The 18,132-nt window shown below is 36.8% G+C and overlaps 1 protein-coding gene across 1 annotated transcript; it reads right to left on the bottom strand.

The window, feature by feature from the left end:
- Positions 1 to 38: 38 nt before the first annotated feature.
- LOC113074333 (eomesodermin-like) lies at positions 39 to 17,775 on the bottom strand. Its single transcript, XM_026247156.1, has 6 exons — positions 16,967 to 17,775; positions 5,867 to 6,021; positions 4,651 to 4,772; positions 4,333 to 4,491; positions 3,931 to 3,992; positions 39 to 3,599 (listed from the first exon to the last, which is right to left on the bottom strand). The coding sequence occupies exons 1-6, from the start codon at positions 17,497 to 17,499 to the stop codon at positions 2,804 to 2,806; spliced, it is 1,827 nt and encodes a 608-aa protein (XP_026102941.1). The 5' UTR covers positions 17,500 to 17,775; the 3' UTR covers positions 39 to 2,803.
- Between the last annotated feature and the right edge of the window lie 357 nt (positions 17,776 to 18,132).

Consider the following 18,132-nt stretch of genomic DNA (forward strand, 5'->3'; position numbering starts at 1 on the left):
AGAATTTGTATAGTTCAGTCTTTATTACATTTAGAATGAATCAAAAACATCATTTAATATATACAGTATTTTGACAGCTGTGTCTATGGCTCAGTTTGCTTGGCTGAGGAAAATTACTACAGAAGCACCTATTTTATTCTTAGTAAAATTACTTAAATTGTTCTTTTAATTCAACAGACAGACAAGGATGGTGTCAGAGGTAACCTAAATAGGTTCCCGTTGACACGCGAAGATATGAGGAGCATAATGTCCACCAGGGGTCAGCCAAAACATGACAACAACAGACAATTTGTTCATTATTTTCAGTGCATATCAACAGTAACAAACTTGTCAGTGCATTCCAGTGTATAAAAAGAAACCAAACAAGAACAATAATTACATATCTTTTAAATTAACATAGAAACACTTTAATTGCACTTAAATGTTTTTGTTCTGTAACATTGTCTGTCAGTTAAATAATACTGCTGCTTTCTCTTGCAGCCATTTGCTTTTTGTTTATCAGTCAACTTCTTAATAGCTACCATTAAAAAAACCTGTAAGCAAATTAATTAATTCAAATAATTACATTTGTAGAATATTAAAAATTTCCCAACATCTAAATTGCATTGTATATTCTAAACAACTAAGCATCTGGCAACATCTGGAAATGGCTTTCTAATCGAGTTAAAGTAACGCAGTCTTAACCATATTACTCATTTGGTTTTACATCAAAATACATAAATGTAAAATAAACAGAGGCAGTTTGAGTTTGAGTTGAGTTTGCTGACTTGAAAAACAAACAAAAACCTGTGTTCACAGAGTGGCCACAGAATATTGAATAATCATCACTTGAATTAATAGTTCTATTTTACAAGTAATGTGAATAAAGGTGATTTCATGTTAGGACACAGATCATGTGCATATGTCTATGCACACAACTGTGATCTAAAAGATGCAGGAAGCTTCTATAAATTAACAGTTCTGAGCTCAGGGGCTTCCGGTGTTTCCCAGAAGTGGAGTCACCCCCTTATCTGAGGTCATTCTCACCTTTGAATGCCAGCGGTGCCTGACAGGCTTAGATTTTTCCTCTGTGTAACTCAGTCTGAAGCTACTGCCAGGTGTCCATTTTTCCACATTGTCTAACTGTATACCATAGGGGGTTACGCCTCGAGACATGATGCTGTTGGTTTAAGTATGTCCTGTTACAGGTCATCAGATTGACACTAGTGTGTTTGTCCTAACTCGTGGACTTTAGCTTAATGAAACCTGAGGATTACAAGGCCCTGTCTCAAACTATCACCATCACATAAGTTGCCCATTTACTTTTACAGTATGAAAAGTAAAACTATAGAACTATAAACATTTTGAGAGGTCAGGAACGAATTACTATAGCTCTCAAGGCTCAGTTTTGCATTTTAAATGTAAATGTATTAACCTTAACCTGTCTCTCTTTGCCTGTTTGTGTTTATCTGAAGCAGGGCAGTTTTCGTTTAAAGATTTTTGTAATATTTAAAAAAAGAAGTCAGTTTCAAGCAGCCATACTTCTGTCTTGAATGTCTCATAATCCTTTAGAAATCATTCTAATATGCTGATTTGCTGCTCGAGAAACATTTCTTATCATGTTGAAAACAGTTGTGCTGCTTAATCATTTATTGGAAACCACAATAGAATTATTTGATGAATGGAAAGTTGAAAAGAACAACATTTTTTGATGTGACATTGATGCAAAAGTCAAAAAAATCTTTCAGTCCCCAAACTTTTGAATCGATACTTAATATAACAGCATATATAATAACTCATGCATTCTATTAACCATATTATGTCTGTCTATTAAAGGATGGAATTCCAGCTGGTGCATACAGCCATGGTTTGTCAGACATCATGGCTATTTTATTTCCAGCATGTGTTGTCTGAGTGGCCTGGGCTTTAATGTGCTTATTGATTGTGCTCCCTGTAGGGGTGCATTTTGGGATTGACTGGACACGCAAATGTTGTACTGTAATGAAGGCTCGCGTTCAGAAGCAAAAGGTATTAAAGCTGTGTATGCGGCACACAAGTGCATGCAACATTAATCTGTTTAAATATAATTCTTCTGCTTAATATGTCAATTTCTGGTGTTATTTCCAATGAGATCACTCATCAGATAACAACTCGATGAGATCATCCATCAAGTAACAACAGAATGTTAATTGTGTACAATAGCTTTGGGTGAGAAAAAGACATTTCCTTTGGTGGGTCCATGAAAGAAGAAGCGATGTCAGATGATTGTCAGAATCAGATGATGTCAGAGTTAAATTCCATGTCTTTTCTCATCCAAAGCTATCAAATGAATAGCGTTTGAAATGATCATAACATGAGGGACTTTTTCTTTTTTCTGTGAAATATACCTCTAAGTCCACATTTTAAAGACCCATGTGAATGTGATTTGATTGTTTGTTTGAGCGTGCATGTGGCGTGTGGGTTTTTGTGAGATGTTTTTTTGTCTGTGGCTGACGAGGGGAACAGAGACAGTTCATTTGGGGGAGTGGACAGCAGGTGTGCTGTGAAATCTTCAGCTGCTAAAGTCACACGGGTCTGTTTGTCTGTGTGTCTCCAGGCCATTGTCTCAGCGCAGTCACATCGTCTTCAGTATTTGTGTGACAGTGACCTTCAGAACACCTCCACATGACCCCCAAACATCTAACACAGGGAACACGAAGCATAGAGGGTCCACCTAACACCTGGCACTGTAGCTACTATCACAGAGAGCTTGATCCCTGTGTCTCAGGCCATGAAGACAGACGGTGGGTGGAAGACAGCGGGAGCACAGTCTGAGTGCTGGTCTTCAGTGGGTGTAGAAGCCATAGTAGCCTGCATCACTGCAATTGTCCTTTTCGCAAACCTCTGCACTGCGGTTGGGAGGGGAATTTTCTGTGCTGGACGTGTAAGGCGACACGCGCCTCTTCTTACTCTCTCCTCCCTCAAACAAACCTGAGTCAGCTGAGTCCACCGATTTAACTGAGGGGGCTTCTATCCAGGCGTCCTCCCCAGACTCTTTGGACTTGTCTTGGAGCTGAGGCTGGCGCTGGGGATCCAGGAGCAATGGGGGGGAATGGAAACGTGAGTTCACTGCTGAGGGAGATGAAGATGTAGCCTGGGACGAGATTGCTCGGAACCATCCGAGGCTGGACCCTGGTTTACTGTGGTGTGGGTGGTTAAGGTACTGCGGTGAGGGCCGTCCTGAGCTCCATGCTCCTGTGTTGGCACCAGAAACCGGCCCGGAAGCAAAGGGGCTTTCAGAGTAGTAGCCTAGAGGGTGGTGTGGGGACGTCTGAATTGGAAACGGCTTGTAGATGCTGCTGGAAGTGTATTCGCTTTCGTACGCATTAAAGTCAAGGCGGTTCGGCGGCACCCCCTGCTGGCTGGGCAGGTAAAAGCGGCTGTGAGGGCTGGCTGCAGGGTCTTTGGGGCACTGCTGGGTCATGCTAACCGGCTCGCGGCTGTAGAAACGACTCTGAGGCAGGGGGCTCATGTACTGATCAGACAGGTACGGCTGGTGAGGGTAACAACTGCCTGGAAGGAGCTGCTGGCTCTCGGTTGGGGAAGGCGTAAAGCGGTCTGAGTCAGGAAGTGCGTACAGCCTACATGAGAAAATAGATGGTCAAAGGTCAACTGACAAAACCCCTTCCGAAATGTTAACATGTTAATGTTAAGAATATTGCACTATTAATTAAACTGAGAACGCAGTTCCTGAAACTTCATTGAATTTTTTAATTTAGGAGGCAAATGGGGTTGAATGTTGGAAGAAGATGATTGAATGATGTCTTGAAGTTTGAAGGCTCATAGGCTTATAGATAAATAGACAAATTCTGTAGATAGATAGATAGATAGATAGATAGATAGATAGATAGATAGATAGATAGATAGATAGATAGATAGATAGATAGATAGATAGATAGATAGATTACTTACGCATCATAATTGTCCCGAAAACCTTTAGCAAAAGGGTTGTGATCTATTTTCAGCTGAGTTATCTGTGAAAGAAATGGCAGGGGAAGAGGTTGGAGAAAAGGCAGAGAGAGGGGGTAAGAGTAAAGCCACATGGGCACAGGAAACCTAGATAGACTGATAGATCAATGCCATTACGAAATCATTTATGAATTACACTCATACTCTTTCCTACAATCAGACTTAACATCTTCAGCACATAAACAACACTTTACAGACATCACAGACTCTAATTGCAGACATAAAACATCCCACACTGTGATTACATGAATCTTTGTTCATTGTAAGCCGTGGTTATGTGGCAGTTGCAATCTGATTAACAAGAAAATAACCCACTGTATGATGCGTTCAGACGACATGACTTACATCTGCATTCTGGTAGGCAGTGACGGCAATGAACTGAGTCTCAGGGAAGACAAACGTCTGGGTTTTTGAGGTCAGAAAGGTGTCCTCCGTTCCGTCCTCTTTCACCTCCACTATGTGAAGACGTGGTTGGTATTTATGAAGCGACTGCAGCACTATCATCTGTTTTCCAAGCAATGCAATTGTCAGAGAAATAGTGCAGATATGCTATAGTGTTATAAATTCAACCTGAATGGTAAGCGTAATCTCTAATGTCAACACGGATGAGTCTGGTCTGATGCAGTAAGACTGCTTTACTGTAGGAGTTTATTAGTAAAATACCTGTGCTACATTGTTAGAGCTGCCTTTGTTGTTGGTAAGTTTCAGTTTGCCAAAGGAAACTTCCTGTCTCATCCAGTGATTCCCAGTGTTGGGAGAGTCTGGGTGCATATACATTCTGTTTCCTGTAAAAAAAGAAAAAGAAAAAAGAAGCACTTAAGCATAAATATATAGGTGCTGAATGCAAATTATATATTCAATGACAAAGTATTTTATTGATATGCACCATTTAAAATACAGTTTATGCTTGGGGTCATTTTTAAAAGAAGTCTATTATGCTCATCAAGGCTGCATTAAAAAAAACAGTAATACAGTAAAAAAAAAAAAAAAATGTTGTTTCTTTTTTGTTTTATTGTTTATTTTAATATATTTTAAAATGTAATTAATTCCTGAAGCCAAATAATTATCTGTCACATGATCCATCAGAAATCATTCTAATATACTGATTTGGGGCTCAGGAAATATTTCTTATTATTAAAGCTGCTTAATATTTTTGTGGATGCTTTTATAATTTTTTTAGGGTTCTTTGGTGAATGGAACATTCAAAAGAACAGCATTTATTATATACATCTACTTATTAGGAGTCTTTACTGTCACTTTTGATCAGTTTAATGCATCCTTGCTTAATAAAAATATTAATTCAAAACTCTTACTGACCACAAAATTTTTCATGGTAGTCTATATTTTATATGTTTTCTTTAATTATTATCGTCATTATTATTTTTACATTTTCTTATTTTTTGTTCATATTTTTCTAAAAAATAATTATCATATTATTTAATTATTATAATTATAAAAGTTCAAATTTTAGGCAAGGAAATGTAAGGAGTTTTGGAAACACTTGGTTAAAACAGGCAGAAGTATGTGCATTTCCAATTAAAATGCTTGTGCTTTGTAAATTGACTGGTATAAGCCAATTAAGAGTGCACTGTCAAATGCACACTCACACTACTATGCATTCACCCTTGAACAGCAGTTGCAGTGCAGAGCTGTTGTGGTGGGCCGCATGCTTATAGGTTCCTCTGATTGTGGCATACAGTGGTATCAGAAACACTCATGCACTTCTAGCCACAAAAAGACAGAGCTATTGGTATGTGAAACTTTTTGCACAGCTCAGAAAAGACTCACACTGCTAAAACCACAATGGAGATAAAGATATTTATCTTGTTTGTAAAAGTAGGTAGTGTGCAGAAAGATGCACCATGTGACTGTCGGGTACCTGGCATGTTGCCTTCTGTCTTGCCGCACTGGACCCATTTGCCTCCTTGGTACCTCCAGTGATGCTGGTCAGCAAGAACCACGTCCACGTATACGTTATAATGAGCTGAGGGCTCCAGTGAGTTGATGTTAAAGCTGAGGAAAGGGAACATCCTCCTGTTAACAGACAGATCAGAAAACACAAGATAAGATTGTTTATATTTGTATACTTTCTTTTCATATGCAAATGTATACTTTTTTATTTATTTACATTTTGTCTAAAACAAATAAATACGTTTATACAAATATAAATTAAAACATAATTATATGTAAAATAACTATAATAAATACTTTTTTGTCAAAGTCAAGTTAGTTTTTTATATATTCACTATATATATATATATATATATATATATATATATATATATATATATATATATATATATATATATATATATATTATAATATTTATATTGATGTTTGTGAAAGGAAATGTTTACTTTAAAAATATTTCTTATTATAATGAAAGTGACAAATAATCTTTTTTTTATTTCATAAATAATACATTAATGTCTTGAAAAGGAAAAAAATCTGACAAATGGCACTGTCAATTCTAAATATGTCATTTATTTGTAGTATTTGTTTAATTTTTATTTATATTTGTATATTTTGTATTGTATTATATTTTATTGAACTATATTTTAATAATTTAAGAGCAATATTTAGGAAATGAAAGGTGGGGTTTAGATAAAGAACGACTAGGCTAGAATAGGATTTTTTTATATTTTATATAACTTAGTATATAAATGAAAATATAACTATATAAAAACTACAGTATATAACTATACTATGTATTAATTAATGCAATGTATTTTTTTTTTTTTGGTCAAATATTCATTCTGAAAGTTTGTGAAAGGAAATGATGTCACAATTGGGTGACACTCTTCTCTTTCAGAAATAGTTGTCTTAAAAAGAAATAAACATATGCCACAATCTTACACTATCCTTTATGCTAAGGTCATGCTAGATGATAACAATCTCAAAATATGCAGAAATGGTCCAAATCACCCAGTACAATAAATGAAATTAATTCATATTTGATATGCTCCCCATATAACATGCATCTCGACATGCTTATTTGAATTTGTTGTTTATATGGGTGTTATTTGGTGGTAAACAATAGTTATAGACATTAAAAGGCAACTGGGAGCATGCTGTGTGTGAATCTTTAATATGACAGTTAATAAAACACGTTGGGAGATGTATGCTTGTTTACTGTAATTTTCCTTGCTAGACAGATTTTGATCACAGTACAGAGATGGAGTGGAGGTAACTGGGAGGTCAGTGTGTCCCACGGCAGTGTGAAGTTTCCAGAAACTCAGTAGACCCAGTTTGAAATGTGCTGCTTCTGTTATTCTGTGCCTTTCTGCCTTGGCACCACTTGTGATAAAACAAACCTTTGACATCAGCCATGCTGGCTTTAATTCAACCTCACCCAATACTATGATGCTTTCAGTCTCACTAATACACTCTAGAGATGACGTCTATGCTACATGGCTGCCTCTCATTCAGTATATTCAACAGTTGCGGGCTACTGCTCATGCTTGTATGTTTCCCCTCGGCCGGATGCTCTTGTTAGGTGACACTCAAGTGCAGTTGTCTGCTCATATCTGTGTCTGTATCAGTTCCATGAATTGGATACACACCAAATAATTTGTATATGGCTCAGAATGGATTTAGTTTGTAAGTATGTTTATAAAAATCTCTCACTCTCTCTTGCTCTGTCTCCTATGGCTGTATGCTTGATGTGTGAAACTCTACATCTTTTTCCAATTGAGAAGAGCATATGGGGGTCAGATTGTTTTAATGATTATTTTTTTAATAAATACATTTTATTTAATGACACTGTGACCAAAATTGACAGTAAAGCCTTTTACACTGATACAAAAATTGTATATTTATAGAGTAGGTTATATGGGTTTAATATATAGGCTATATATATGTATGTATATATATTGCAGTTTACAATGTAGCTATCCTTAAATGAAAAGAATCTGAAAAGTTGTTAATCATTAAAAAGTGTGTGATGAATAACGATATTGTCTCTCAAAAAAGAGAGTCGGTTATGAATATTTTCAAATCTTTTGCCTGTTACCATTACTTATACATCACTAGGTACATCACTATACATTTGCATAATCTCCGCCTGCCCGCAAAATATGAACACTCTGACCTGCCCACAAACATGTCCACTAGTTAGTGTATTTACATAATGTCGAGAAGAAATACAATTCAAAGTTATTGTTGTGTGCATGTAAGTTTACTGTGGACTGCTTCTCTAATCTTGGCTTTTATTATCTTCCTTGGTTTCTAATCTTCATTTGGACTAACAAACTCTCAGAACCACAAGCTGTAAGTATGATTGATACGTTATGTGTACGTTTTCAACTGAGTGCCCAAAATATCACGTTTTTGTGCCAATATGTGATATATATCTAATGCAGCTTTAGGTTTCCAAGTAAAGCACGATATTAATGTCTTACTGAAGTAGATCTCATAATTCACTGTGAACCCACTATTTCCTAAGAATGTGTCAATTATTGTAGATTAATGTTGTTCTAATTACTTTCATTTTAAAATAATGTAGTGTAATACAAAGACTTTAAAATCATAGTAAAATTGCTGATTATTTTGCTGCACAGGCAGTTATAGGGTTAATGTGGGAGAGGTTAGGTTAGGCTGGTGCTCCAGTGATACAGCTGTTCTGAATTTTGATTAAAAGTTAAATCAGAGCAAATTTTGTCTGTCATTTATACACATTACAGCAAGCATATTTTGGTTTACAAACTGTATTGTTTCATCAGTTATTCACGTTAGCACTTGGATAACATATCCACCATTATTGTTTTAAGTGTTCCCAGTTTAACAGCTAACCATTAGCTGTGGACACGGTTCACTTCCATAAGTGCTTTTATATTTTTTATGTCATTATTATAAGAATGGATTGGAGCACTATATTATTGTTTTATGTAAGTGCTTTGTCAATGGTAGTGTTGGCTCAAGGACTCCTCTAAGTGACAGTCACAACAGACTTGGTCACCTGACCAATCAGAGCAGAGAAGGCTTATGGAAGGGAGGGGTTTGCTCCGAACTTGCTTGGAACGAATCGTTTCCAAATCATTGGCAAATGACTCTAATATTAAATGTATATTCTGAGAAAATGACAATGTTTTCTGACCTTAACTGCATTTAAACCTGTTGTAGGGGACTACAACACAATATTAGAACACTTTAAAATATCAGTTCAGGTCAGTTCAGTTCAATTTAGTTATATAGCACATTTAAAAACAACCATGGTTGAGCAAAGTGCTTAACAATGTCGAGAAAAGAAAAATAGAGAGTCACACACAAATAAGACAAATACAGTTAAAACATCACAATGTCACAGCTCAGCTCGATATAAAAGCCAAGGAATACAAGTGTGTCTTAAGAAATGACTTAAAAATTCCAACAGTCTGAGCAGTTCTTATGTGTAAAGGTAAACTATTCCACAAATAAGGTGCCACCACTGAAAAAGCTTGGCCACCTTTATTTTTTAACCTAGTTCTTGGAACATCTCGGAGCACCTGATTGGATGACCTCAATGCTTATATCATATAACCAACTCTTTAAATAAATATAAAATGCTGGTCTTTTGAACTTTTCATTCATTAACGAACACACAAAATTATTAAGCATCACGGCTTTCAACATTGATAATAAGAAATGTTTCTTATCACCAAATCAGCACATTAGGAAGATTTCTTAAGGATCATGTGACACTGAAGGCCAGAGTAATGGCTGCTAAAAATTCAGCTTTGTCATCAGAGGAATAAATCGCATCTTAAAATATAATAAAATACAAAACAGTTAATTTAAATTGTAGTTATATTTCACAATATTACTATTTTATTCAATTTTTTATTAAAAATAAATTCATTGTTGGTGATTATAAGAAGCTTATTTCAAAAGCATTCTTATTACAGACGCCTTTTTTTTTTTACACTGTCCTGTAAGTTTGTGTAAGTAACAAAACTAGCAAATCTGTCCCTAAAACCATGTGAAAACAACTATTTATGATTAAAACAAACATTAAGGTTAAAGTTTGGCAATTATGTATATCATTTAAAGAAATAGTGCACCCAAAAATGCTAATTATGCACATGTGATGCGGATGTAAAAGTGTAAGATGTCTGAACTACAATTGAGGGAAAGTTTTTTAAAACCATATCTGTACATTGTTATTTGTCTGAACCTTTTTATCATTTTTGACATTTGACAGCTCATAGCCACAGTCTCCTTTTGTTTCAGGCAAAAGCGCATCTTGCACATTCTGCTAAATATTTAATTTTGTGTTTCCAAGAAGTTACACTTGCTTCACAAAGTGGAAAGGGATGATAAAGGAGACCGCTTTGAAAGAGAATTAAGAGATACTAAGAGATACTGAAATAAGTTCAGTTTCACAATTTCTCTTTTCAAGTAGGGTAAAGGACACCTATCGAGGATCAGAGCATGAGGACGATGACACTCATTTGTAACAGGGTAGCATGACACAAGAGGATGGACTGCCCACCCATGGGCAGCTGTAATCAATCATCATTCTCAGATGTAGCCCTGGCATTGTGGGGCCTTGTGGTGGTGAAGAGACCGAGCAGGTGAAGGGTTTCTTCTTCCACATCAGTTGTCAATATAAGTGAAAACAGAAACCAAAATCGTCTCTGTATCATTCAACGCTCATGCGTTACCCCCTCACTCTGAGTTATAACTATACCGCCTGTGGCAGTCACTTTCCTAATCTGACTGAGCCTCAGAAATTGTCATGCTTATTTAAAATGAGACATTTATAAGAAATCAGTACCTGGAGAGGGGGAAACCAGTGGGTTTGCCACTGAGAGGAATGTTTTGCATGAGTGGGTGGTTAAGGTTTACGACAAAAAAGTTAGTGGTTAACCTTTGGAAACTTATCTGCCACTCCTTGACTCAGTGATGGAGCCGTGAACACGGTAGTAGGTGGTTGCCAAAACAAAAATGCCTCCTCTGCTGTCTAGGACTTTAGGAAGGTACAGTTTTCCATACATATACGTGTTTCCCCTTAGCAGAAGAACTGCTTAATGAGATCAGGGCAAAAAAGACAGGAAGGGACATTAGAAAAAACAGGATGGATATCGACTGCTGAAGGGCTTCCTGCCACTAATTCACCAGGACAGAAGTTCAGGTCCAGTTTATGTCATCCTCTTAGTCTTGATACTGAAAACGCGCTGGTCTAGCTGTTTTTGTGTTCACTTTTTTATACATAAATGTAAAATATCAAACTTCAGAAGCAGACTGACATGTACAGTATGCATGGAATGTTAAGGTATTATGTGAATGTGGTTACATTCAGAAACCACAATATATTTGCTGATGTTGGAGAACCATCATAGTGATGAGCTTGTATCAAGGATGCTAAAAAACAGTGGCTGGAAATGGAGCAGGCAGCAACCACAGCTACATGCGATCCCTTTGATCTTGACGATGTTCTACTGATGTGCTACTGTCACAACTTATCTGTTTTTGTCAAAGCTGCTTGATGGGATTCTGCTGGAATTACATACACAGCCTCAGTCTGTCATGCACTGAGCGAAGGCGATTCAACAAGTTGTTGATTCTGAGGTCTGACTTTTTGCAGCAAGGCTGCATACTCCATATACAGCTGAACAGGAAGTTATTGTTAGTTGAAAAATGAAAGAAAGAAAGCTCAAATGCTACAGGCAGAAAGGCCTTGAGTGGTGCAGGGGGATAGACTGCATTTTATGCAGAGCCTGGACTAAGTCAAATGAAGCACTGATATTACATGGGTTACTCTTGCTGTAAACCTTCATACATGCCTATACAGTAGCCCCAGAAAGTATATGTAGAACATATAAAAATTTATTATTATGTAATAAAATATTAAACACTTTATCTTTCTACATCCACTAAAATCACCTCGACATCTTTAAGTAATTGAAAAACTGGGTCAGTAAAAAACCTAGTTAGAGGGTTTACAGATGCCACTTGGTTTGCTATTTTATTATACAATAAAAAAATATTATTTTAATGTGGTAAGAATTAAATTTGAAATAATTTTCACTCAGAAACTGCTAGTAAATTTCACAAATAATTACTAAGCAATTGCAATTAACTAAATGTTGAAGTAGGACTAAAATATAATTTTCTCGCAAAATGTACTCCAATAATATATATATATATATATATATATATATATATATATATATATATTAGGGGTGTAACGATACGCGTATTCGTATTGAACCGTTCGGTACGACGCTTTCGGTTCGGTACGCGGTACGCATTATGCATACCGAACGGTTCGTTGGACTAATTAATTATATTTGAAAAAAAAAAAGAGAAATATAATGATATGCGTTCAACAAGGTAGCCCAATAACCCAAACGACGTAACAGGCAACGCCCCTGACACTCCCGAAGAAGAAAAAAACACCAACTTATGTTTATGTTATGTTATGACTCAGTCAGGCGCTCGCTCACTCAGTACGCGCTGAAGGCTCGTTGCAAAATGGCCAATGCGTTTAACAGACTAGAAAAAGAAGATGACTCTCAAACATATTGTTTGAGATGCATGATTCCATCTATGAGCTGCTCGATCAGAGTGACATGAGAGCCCCTCCTTAGAACATTATTTGTAAATCCATGTTATGGTAAGTGTGCACGTGAAGTCTTTGCACACTTTCTGAAATCCACACTGTGGTAAGTTTGCACACTACACTAGTGCTCTACATTCTTTCTAAAATCCTATATAGTGAGGGCTTCGCGCGGTTGCTTCATTGCTTTAAAAAAAAAAAAAACACCAGCGTGAATACTTGAAACATGTCAACTCATTTACGCCGACATCACCTTATTGTGTCAGTATCTGGGAAAAGACGAAAAAAAGGAGAAACATGCACGCAACAAACTATGCCTGCAGCATTTAGACACCAGTATTATAGCTTACAGGGAATCCAAAGTGCACCCAAACACCAGACCTGTTGGTTATTTTAGGATCTTATATTTCTGGTCTGTTAAATGCATTAGACATTTTGCAATGAGCCTTCAGCGCGTGCTGAGTGAGCGAGCGCCTTAGGGTCCGTTCACATATCGCTCCTAAAAACGCGTGGAAAACGCTAAGCACGTCTTTCTCCTCCTTTCCAAAGCGCTCGGGCAGAAGTGCTCATGAGGCGTCTGTCTTTGCTAAGCAACAATGACGTGCTCTCTCCATGAGACGCGGAAATTTCAGCGAAGGATAAATGGATTTGCAGCTCTAAAAATCGCTTGCAGTAGCTCTGCTACTAAATTTATTTCAAAATTGCAATCCATATACAACTATAATCAGCTGTTCCTTCATCTTGGCTGAGTTTTCAACGTTGTTATGGGAAAGGATGAAGCTGATTGGTTAGTTCTTGGCACATGACCCGCGGTGCGCTTGCGGCATTCTGAAAAGTTGAGATGTTTTTACATTTTGCTGTATCTAAAACGTACCGAACCGAACCGAACCGAACCGTGACATCAGTGTATCGTATCGAACCGAACCGTGAATTTTGTGAACCGTTACACCCCTAATATATATATATATATATATATATATATATATATATATATATATATATATATATATATATATATATATTATTATTTATTTTATTTATTTTTTACAGTGTATGCAATGCAATTCATGGAATTCATGCATTCTTAAAAGGATAGTTCACTCATTCATCATCGTTTACTTTATACCTTCTGCAAAATGGAAAAAATAAGATATTTTGAAGAATGTAGGTAACCAAGCAGCTTTTGTGAAAAAAACTAAACACAAACAAACAAACATAGAGACATTTCTCAAAATATTTGTTATGCTCCACAAGAGACGGGTTAGTCATACAAGTTTGGAACAACGTGAGGGAGGGTGACAGAACTTTCATTTTTGGGGGCACTGTTTATAACTGCTGTCTTCACTGTTTATAACTGCTGTCTTTATGATCTAACCTATAATGCTGCAATTTAAGGGAGGACAGATGAAGGCCAGATAAATGATTCATGTACTGCATGGTTTGTAGTCATTGTATAGTATATTTCACTATATCATGAGGTGATAATGCTTTATGTAAGTATCGAAAGTGTTAAGAAGGTTCTAAAAGTTTCACTAATCATTTTTAGACCTCACTAGTATAAGCAAATGCTTGGAAAATGTTAAGCTTTTTTTGGTGTTAAATATGAGACATGTGAATCCACTGAAGCAGAAAGCCATCTTTATTTACACACAATGCACAAACCCATGACTCCTCCACCAAACCTACGAAGAACCTACTGATTCACATCTCCTATGCAAGCACCTGAGGCCCGAATATCTCTTAGAACTTTATATACTGACTTTTATAATGACTGTGAAAAACCCTAGTTCCTCTTTTTTTTAGGCATGTTGTAGATGTGTTTGACAAGACCTTTTTCTCTCACTCTAGTATCGATCAGCCACTGAACATGCAGTGGAATGGATTATCTGTGGTTTCATATCCCTCCCACTGATGTTCTGTGATGAAACATGTTCAGTCCATTCATTAGTCTGGCACTCGCTCGCTGCCTTATTTGGATCTCAGACTAGCATATTAGCAAAACAACGCTCACCTACACCAATCTATGTTTAGAGCTGGTGGCCTCATGCCTGTTTAAGTTTGTGAAACCTGGTGGCAGGGGTGAGGCTAGGGGCCAGTTTTAAAGTTTGACTTGAAAAGGGCCGAAGACCTCTGCTCTCGTCTCAGGCTATGGGCCTCACAGTGCATTTCAAAGCCTTGACTCGGACTGCACCTCAGCTTCTGAGGAAATGTGCATCACTGCGCTCACAAGGTACCAGACCAGAGGAGAGAAAGCAAAGAAAAAGCGAGAGAGAGAGATAGAGAGATAGATAGAGATAGAGATAGAGAGAGAGAGGAAGAAAGTGCCTTCCTTCATTTCCTGCACTTCAAAGCTACCACCACTGAAGTGTATGGCCATCAGAGTCTCAGTGGTGCTCAACCAACTTTACCCCCAAATGCACCACCCCCTCCTCATTGCTTTTACACTTCCCGTCTTGGGCAGAATTACCTGAGCTCTGACACTCACTGGCAGTGAGAACCAATAAAAATAACCATAAAAACCAGAATGTAATAATAATTCACAAAAAAAATAGTGCGTATTTAAATAAACCGACTCAGTCTCCAGTGTGTGAAAAGATAACTTTACTAGATTAGATACCTACAGGATTCAGAGCCAAAAAACGAAATCATCGATTTGCGGAATTAAAACGAACAATGTTTTCTTGCTTAAGTTAAATATTAAATAATCAAGCTATTCTCTTCTCACAACAGTCTGTTTAATTATCATTCGCACATACAAGGGTGATTTAAAGTATTATATATGTAACATCTTTATAATGTATACCATTAACAAACTAGATAATATACACCATTTATTTTCTAACTTGAGCAAAGCAATAAAGTTGGTTTGCAAAAGATTTCAAGGGACCTGCTAGTAGGTTACAGGTTACAAAGGCATGCCTTCACACACTAACACCATCACAAACAATCGTACTGTACACACAGATGAACGCATATCAGCGTAAAAGCTACCAAACTACAAATAATAATATTAAGAAAAAATAAATGCACATTTCTATTTCAATTTTTTTTACTTATTACGAAGGATTCGTTTTTATGTGGTGCATACAGTACGGTACATTACTGTACAAAATAAAATACTGAAAGTTATAAGTGTCAACTATGACATCAGTGTGAAATTCTTTAAGCAATATCATGCTCAGGATTTTACTGCTATAATATAATATTGGTGTAGCAGTAGTATGTGAAATTCAGTCGGTGGTAAAAACATTGAGAGAACAGAGAACAATGTCACCTTTCCATTTCAAGGTTTGACCTGCTTTCAGTACCATATTTAAAAAGCATATTATTTCTTAAAGTCTAATATAATAAATATTTCATGTATTAAATGCATACTTAAAATGCTGAGTAAATTTCAGACTACAAGTGTTCATTTTTTGTCTTCTGAATATATTATATATATATATATTAAATAACTCTTTCTATGGATTAAGTGTAAGTTTTTCGCATGCTGTCAATTCTCATACATTTTAACAGGAATACTTTTTATGGTGACAGGTATGATCAGTGTTTATTATTCATTTTTCACGTTTTTTTTTATCATATGCAAGAATCTGCATAAATAATTTTTAGATGTAATATTTTTTTTTATTAAACTGACATATAAGGGCCTACCAAGAAACAATTATGTAGTTTTATCAGTCAACATTATAAATCTGTATTATGCCATGACTATATAGTTTATGCCTTAAAAGCAGCTGTAAAATAGACATCTGTAGATTATTATGATCAGGGACATATTTAGATATTAATGCTCGGTGACCTGTCAAACGTCCCCACAAGCACTTTCCTCCCTCCCTGGGGTCTCCAGGGAACAACACCAGTGGTTTATAAATCACAATATTTTCAATTAACAGTGTGTTTTGTGTTATTTTTTTTTAATCAGTATTATCACTCACACTAAACATGATAACTATAATTTTGATCATCACGTTCTTTCAGAACACTGCCGTCATTATTCTCAGTAGGCTACTTAAAAATAACGTACCCAAAATATCATCAGTTTTTGGAAACTCCTGTCAATGAGGCAATTCACTTTTTTTTTCATTTTGACAGATATGTTTCAAAGTGTGAAAATTTGACAAATTACAGTATTTGTTTACTTTTGGCAATAACTGAAACCAGGTCGCGGTCTGACGAAAAAAAGATCAGATCAACAGATCTCTTTAATTAGGATTCTAAATTTAAGACACATATGTCAAGGACTCGATTTCATGCCCTGGCTGACACAGCTGGTATTTAGATAAGTACATAAGTAAGATGAATAAACATTCATTCACTATGGCGTTTGACCAGTTTCTTATTATGATCCATGCTGTTATCGCGTACAAAATGTTTGCCTTGATAATGACTTTTATACTAATGATATATTAAATATGGGCAATCCATAAGTATTCTTACCGTCCCTGTTTCGTTATGATCATCTCTGTCTGGTACTTGTGGAACTTTGCCCACAGCGGGTAGTTGTTGAGGAGCACTTGAGTCTTCCCGGACACCTGTAGACCAGGTAAAGAGTACATAGGTGCTCGAGGGAACCCGTGCTGAAAAGTCGCCGGGTAGCAGTCTGCGCCGCTCGGGTACACGTCTTTACCGTTGGCTGAAGAATACGCATCGGCTGCGCCTGGAACGTAAGTATGTCCCGTCCCGCTCCGGCTGGTGAAGTGACAGCTGCTGAGCTGAGCCGGTGCGTAAAACCTCCCCGTCTGCGCTCCGGCGCTTTGGTGATGTTCAGCGTGGAACGGCAACGTCAAACTGTCCTGTCCACTTGGAATGGAGTCCTGGTAGTAAAACCTCGCGTCTTGGATGCCCATTTTGAAGTCCGGGAAGTCGCGGTGTCGGTGCAAGTGGCTGTTCAGTTCTGCGTCTTTGGCGAAACTTTGCGCGTCTGTTCCATTCAACATATTGAGAAATAAATTCCTGCCTATGCCGCCCATCTGCAGCACCGGACCGAGCTCACTTGATGTGTCATAGGTTTACCGTCCGTATGCTTTATGATTTAAAATAAGACTACAACACAACTCTCTATAGCCAGCAAGTTGTGGAGCTTGTCTGCAAAGCGCAGCGTGTAATCTACTTCTAAACTTCTTGGGAAGTCTTCATTTTGGTTAACTTAATATGTTGAAGTCATTGCAACTATGTATTTGGAATAGGAATCGAACTTGAAACACATGATAAGAATCTATGGTATATCCATATCTCGAATGGTAATTGGTCCGGAGGTGGGCTTAACATCTCAGTCTGGGCGTGATAGGCTTGATGCGCGAGGACGGGCCTTCCCCTGTTTACGGGGGCTTCAGTTTGATACTCACATAGAACTTTACAATCTTTATAATGTAAATTCACTGAGTGTGTAACGATTAAAATAAGGTCATTCTTTACGCGCATCAAGGTATGTGTGTGTATTCAATAATCTATTTTGTATTAGTTTTTAATAAAAATCAATTCGCTTTCAACTAAAAAAAAAAAAACAAACAAACTAAATTATGACTAAATTCATATAACTCATTAGATGTGTTGATGAATAATTTCTGGAAGACCTAATTAAATAAAAATCTCAGTGAGTAATC

The sequence above is a fragment of the Carassius auratus genome, unplaced genomic scaffold (genome assembly GCF_003368295.1).
Source record: "Carassius auratus strain Wakin unplaced genomic scaffold, ASM336829v1 scaf_tig00014308, whole genome shotgun sequence".
NCBI classification, from domain to species: Eukaryota; Metazoa; Chordata; class Actinopteri; order Cypriniformes; family Cyprinidae; genus Carassius; species Carassius auratus.